General features: G+C 42.1%; 1 protein-coding gene across 1 annotated transcript; it reads left to right on the plus strand.

Annotated features, from left to right (window-relative positions):
* The first annotated feature begins 54 nt into the window (after positions 1–54).
* CHCHD2 (coiled-coil-helix-coiled-coil-helix domain containing 2) lies at positions 55–4225 on the plus strand. The gene is made up of 4 exons (XM_017674407.3): positions 55–214; positions 1901–2153; positions 2936–3092; positions 3947–4225. The coding sequence occupies exons 1-4, from the start codon at positions 165–167 to the stop codon at positions 3955–3957; spliced, it is 471 nt and encodes a 156-aa protein (XP_017529896.3). The 5' UTR covers positions 55–164; the 3' UTR covers positions 3958–4225.
* Positions 4226–6321: the final 2096 nt, after the last annotated feature.

Raw genomic sequence — 6321 nt, forward strand, 5'->3', positions numbered from 1 at the left:
CAGAGCAGGCGGAGTCGTTAGCGAACGGAAGGACTCTACCTGTGCGGTGATTGGCCGCACGCTGGCCAGCCCCACCCCTCCATCTTCCGCTCTCCTGCTCTGCAGAAGCTGCGAAGGTTCCCCTGAGTCTTACCTTTCTCGTCGCGAAGCCGCCCAGAGTTGTAATGCCGCGTGGAAGCCGAAGCCGCACCTCCCGCATGGCCCCTCCGGCCAGGTGAGGCACCGCGGGGTTTGGGACCCTGCCCGCACCGTGACCAGAGGGAGGACACTTTAGGCATCGGCGCGGCCCGGCGGCGACTAGCGGAGGCCGCGGGTGAGGGCGAACGGAGGCCGATGTGCTGTGGGCCTGTTGCCTCCGCCCGCCGCAGGCCGGTTTTCAGTGGACTTTGGCTAGATTTCCCGTTAGTGGCAAACTTCCCAATTTTAAAGGTCAATGAATTATTACTTAAAATATTCTAGAGCTCATTTTAAGTTAAAACGGACAAGTTCTAGAAAGAAGTGGACTTTCGTAAGTGTGAACCGGCCAAAACACCAAGTAGGAAAAAGATATAGAAGAAAGGTAGGAGGGTAAAATCATCACAGTAAAATTCAGTGAATAATGTTTGAGGATCCACCATGGGCAGTGAGTGTTCAGTAGGGGACACAGCCATTAAGGCCTCACGTACACATGGTATGACCAGGTCCATAAAATACTTAAAAAATATACTGCCAATTACACTTTAACCGTAACAGCAGTAAACTTAAAGATACATTACATCTGTTTTACAGAAATAAGGAAACTGGAGACACAAAATAAGTGACTTGTACAAGGTCTCGCCATAAGGTGGGAAAGGCGGGTCTCAGATCCAAGTTTTCTGATAAATTCAGGACATTTAGCACAGTACATTACTTCTCTGGGCTAAAGTAGATTGTGTTCAAATAGTATGCTAGGAGTGTGGAGAGGGGAGTTTCCTTATGGAAAGAAGCTTCTGTCTACAGGATGGGAAACCACATTTTTATAGTTAGCCAGATGCCACCTTGTAAGAAATGAAGTAATAAACTTTTGACCTAGATTACTTGGGGAAGGATCCTCCAAGGACACAATCTGAAAATGGGCAGAGGGAGCGTATCATCTGTAATGATTTTTTAATCAGCACTGGATGTGTTAGTGAAATTGTCTAAAGCATCCAAATGTTCTACAGGTAGGAAATAGTTGAAATTAATTTTGGTGTAATGATTTAGGCAAGTCACTCACTTCCACTTAACTGGGCTTCAGTTTTCTCTGTAAAATGAAGGAACTGGACTAGATTATTTCTCCAGATGATTGCAGATTTTCATTCAGATGTTAGCAGCTTATTCAGACTGTGCTTGACTAAGACTGCAACATCCCACAACTTGCTGTCCCTCTTTTGTCTTTTCCTTAGCAGTTAAAACCATGTGACGTAGTTTACTGACTTGATTCCCTCAGTGGAATGTCAACTCCATAAGGCCGCTTTTTTTCCCTTGTTAACAGTTACATTCCCACACCTATAGTGAAATTTATCCCTAACATTTAAATGGATGAATTCTCTAAGGATCTTTTAAATTCTTAATATTTTATGATTTTTATGAAGTTTTGGGATGACTATACCATGGGTTATGTAAATACATGGGAATAGTTGCCAAAAAGCAGAAAAAGATAGTTTATACTTGGTGATTACAACCTTAAGGTCAAAGATAAAATGATCCATAGTTCGGGGAATTGTATTCTGTAGTTTTCTTATATATATATGTATATAATGGATATATATATATAGTATTTGTGTATAATAATTCAAAATGAAGATCCTGAGGTTTGTTTTAATATACAAGTTTTTTTAAGTTGACAATTTCCAAATCTGGTGGGGACTTCATACATATTTTCTGTACTTTGCTTTCACAGCCGGGCACCTCAAATGAGAGCTGTGCCCCGGCCAGCGCCAGCAGCAGCTCAGCCATCAGCAGCAGCTCCATCGTTTGCCGTTGGCTCACCTACTGCTGCTCCCCGGCAGCCAGGTCTGATGGCCCAGATGGCAACCACTGCAGCTGGTGTGGCTGTGGGCTCTGCTGTCGGGCACACTCTAGGTCATGCCATCACTGGGGGCTTCGGTGGAGGAAGAAATGCTGAGCCCCCAAGACCTGACATCACTTACCAGGTACGATTTGGGACAGCATTTCCCTTCAATGTGTATCTCATGAGTCAACCTAGTTCTTTGTAAGTTCCTTATGTATAGTAACTGTCTGTAGTTTTAGAATCTACAGTGCTATTAACAGAAAATGGCTAATAAAAGTCATGTTTGGCAATTGAGGTATTGCATTAGGTCAGCATCGGGAAGGACTATACAAACTGTATCTCATCCTGAGGAGTAGAATTATAGTTGAACCTGATTCATTATGTAAAAGAGCCATTTCCCCTCTTTTAAATATTTTGTCTTAGTGATTCTTCTGATTGTTTTAATCTTAGTTAAGTAATCAAAAGTCTCTTTAATAGCTCTGTGCACTCTGATCTCTTACCTGATACTTGCCATTGCCCCTCTTTCTGAGATGTGTGAATTCTCTCTGATGAGCATGGGTGTATACTCCAGTATGTCTGGTATATTTAACACTCTCATCCATCTGGTCTTCTATAATAGTCACATTTTTTTTCCTCCGTGGAACTTTACTGGACCTCTGGACTTTAGATGCCCGGATAACCACTACACTTTATTTGCATCTTTGTTCTTGAATTTTCCTGATTACAACTGGAATTTTGTTAAAGCTCATTTGCAGTCATCCTTTAATTTTTTTCACTTTACATGTTAATTAGGTAGCAACTTTAATTTGCATCTTGTTCTAGTTCTGTTTCCTCAGTTAACCTCAAAGACCATGGATACTGCTCCTTGTTCAGATGTAAATCTGATTTCCTTTCTCAGTGGTCCTGAATGTTATGCCTTTGCAGGAGCCTCAGGGAACCCAGCCTGCATACCAGCAGCAGCAGCAGTTTGGCCCGTGTCACTACGAGATGAAACAGTTTCTGGAGTGTGCCCAGAACCAGGGTGACCTTAAGCTTTGTGAGGGTTTCAGTGAGGTACTGAAACAGTGCAGATTTGCAAATGGTACGTGATACATCAGTCCATGGTTGAACTTAACATCTATCTATTCAGTACCCTTAATGATATTCCTGGACCCTATAGAATTCAGGGAGTCTTCAGTACATAAAACTGACAAGTTGTTTAAATTATTCTTAAAATAATCTTAAAGTCTTCTAACAAGGAGCTGGTCCAGAAGTTTCTAGTCATTATCTTCAGCATTTCAGTTATGTTCTCAATCTGATTTTTCCTTAAGCAGGTATAGATCATGTGCCAGATCTTACTGTGGTTACTGCATGTGAATGATCTAGTCATAAAGCTTGTGAATATAAAATTACATTCTGTTCTCATCAAAGTTCAGGAAGGGCCATAAAGACTCTCGTCGTAAAGTGTTAGCATTCTGTACATATTATTTGAGAGAGAAGAGTTTATTAAATGCCTCAGTTGAACCCTGAGATTTGGGTTGTCTGGAATGTTGGCAGCCAACTTGTTTTTATGTAATTACCTCCTGTCAACCTAAGAATTCATCACCTATTAACAAATACATACTCCGACCTTCATTTAGGTAGGAAATGGAAAAATTAATCCTTTCAGGTGGTTGAACTGTAAAATTTTCCTGAGTTTATCAGAAATCTTTAATGAAGCTACATCTAGTAACAGTGGTCGTATTTCTTTTTCTAAACTTTCTATAGAAACACATGATTCGTCTCTCAGTGGTAGCAAGTGTAGAATTGAAGTTTTGTAGGTTGCAGGATGCCTTCAATACCTTATAAAAAAAAAAACCAATAACCTTGGGCTTTCATTCCCTTTCATAATTTGGACAGCTATTTTGTTAAGAATATACAGCTACTGCTCTTCTAACTTACCTTTTCTGTTTGCAGGATTAGCCTAATCAAGAAGTTCAAGTTGAAGACATGGAAAACCATCTCTCATGACCAAGTTAATTTAGCATAAAAATATAACTGTAGTGAAGACAAAGTTTAAAACCATCTCTGTTATTAGTAGCTTCCTTGCTTCACAATTGCAGTGGAAAAAGGTGTTCTTGCTCTATAGAGATTCATTGAGATGGTATTGAATTTGGGCTATTGTTTGTGTGGGCTCTTAAAACCAGCTTTTGTGATGTTACTGTTTGTGAATTAATAAAGTGATTTCTTCCAAAATGTGTCTTTTAAGTGTAAGGTCGTAAATTAGATACGCTATGTGCATGCTGAACACATGGATTTTGCAAAAGAACAAAATTGTCTCAACATGTCTTTAAATGTTTGTTTATAGTCTCTGGATATTAAGTTAACATTGATGCAGAAGATCCGGCTGAGCTCCCTGAGGAGCTTTTGTAGAAAAAGTTACATAAGAAGTAGCTTGCAGACACATATGCTGCTCACTAAAAAGGTGCTACAGGCCTTTGGAGCCAGTGTTAAGTAAACTGAGTGGTAACAGGAAACTTTGTTTAAAATATTAACTTCTAATCAGGTGAATGATAAGGGAAATGTGGAAATCAACCCATTACATGGGTAGCCAGGTCGCTACATGTTGCTGTTACCTTAGTATATCCAATGGCGTGTGTTGGAGATGAAACTATACTCTTGATACAGGTAGCTCCCTGCAAATGTTTTTCTTGTACTTAGGGTATTGTAGCTTCCTCTTCCAGAAAGACTCAAGCTAGCTGCAGTAGCCCTCTCCATGCTGTCTTGAGATGGACTCAGGAGTGCATCTTTTTTTTTTTTAAGTGAACCCAACTCCATCTCTCACAACTCAAAAGTGTTTTTCACTTCGGGTATTGGCCCTCAGTCTACATTATGTTCTGTGGTTTTCCCACTTTCAAATGTACTTTTCAGACGTTCTGATAACTGACCTTTCCCCCCGCCCCCCATAAGTATCAGACCTTATTTACTGCAAGGCGAGAGAAGTGCTGATGAATGAATGAATTATTTTGGCTGCTGCCTCCTATCCTTGGTGTTCTTGGGCTCTACCTAATCATTCAGTTCCCAAAAGGGGAACAAGGTACCCTGAGGACCTGAACGACCACAGACAATTCACTCCTGGCTTCACAGTGGACTCCTTTGCCCATTTTCCTGGAGGCTCAGGACTTCTTGAGTTTTTAATGCTGCTTATATCTAAGGTGTGATGGTATACAGTGGGTACCCAAATATTGTTGAGTCAACGAATCAGGAAAATGAACCACTGGCATCAATACAGTAAGTCTCCCTCATAGATGCCAGGGCTGTACAGGACATGGAGTAACCCACCAGGTACATTGTCCTTTTGCCCTGAGCTCAGGGGATTTTTGTCATGTATTGAAAGTACAAACCAGCACAAGTTAAGTCGATAGCTTAGAATTTTAAAAACTGGCTTACTGAAAAGTAAAAGGAGGAGATGAGGTATTTTCATCCTTGGAGCCAGATGTTACATCTCAAGTGGAGGCCTTTATGCAAAGTGAAAGAAATAGATGGTCAGCAATGATGTGGAAAGAACACTGGGGCTTCCAACTGAGGTTAATCTAGGCCTTCCTACTCAACTACTCTGACCTTTTACAAGTCCATTCTCTCTAAAGTTGGTTTACTACCAGAGTTTTGGGGTCCAAGTCAGCAAGTATGCAATACTTTGTAAAATGCTAATCAAATGTATGTGGGCCCAATATCTGAAACATCATCACCCCACCTTTAATTTGGTGTATTTAACTGTTTGAAAGAAGGTAGCTTTGGAATGAGGGGGAGCAGTGTCTAGAGTGTGCCAGCACATTGCATGCCTTCTCTCCAGTTCCAACACACTCTTGAAGTAGAATCATACTGCTATACTGATGGGGACTCCCACCCCAAGTGACCAAAGTTGCACGTGGCCAGAGCCCTTATGCTCTTCCTGGCACGTGGAGCCTCCTCCCAGTGGAAACTGCAGTCTGAAAACAAAATGGAATACTGGAGGCAGATCAGACATAGAGTCCTGAAGGTGGTGTCCCCCAATCTTTACGGTCTTCCTTTTGTAGAGCAGCCAAGCCCTCAGTGGGCCCTATCGTTCAGGTCCCTGTATCAACCAGGGCTGCAGTGTGGCTGCACCAGTGTGTTGAGGTGTTCGTGGCCCTGCCCTCAGCACATACAGAAATGGCTCCCAGAGAAGCAAGTGCATTTCTGGCAAGGCTGACTCATCTCCTCTGGGTCTGGAGGCTGAGTGAGCTCCAGAGGGAAGACTGGTCACTTCAGGCTGTCCTGCCTGCTCCCAGGCTGGCTGAGCTTCCCTCACCCTCCACCAGAGGTCATCCCCT

The sequence above is a fragment of the Manis javanica genome, chromosome 10 (assembly GCF_040802235.1).
Source record: "Manis javanica isolate MJ-LG chromosome 10, MJ_LKY, whole genome shotgun sequence".
In the NCBI taxonomy this organism is placed as follows: Eukaryota; Metazoa; Chordata; class Mammalia; order Pholidota; family Manidae; genus Manis; species Manis javanica.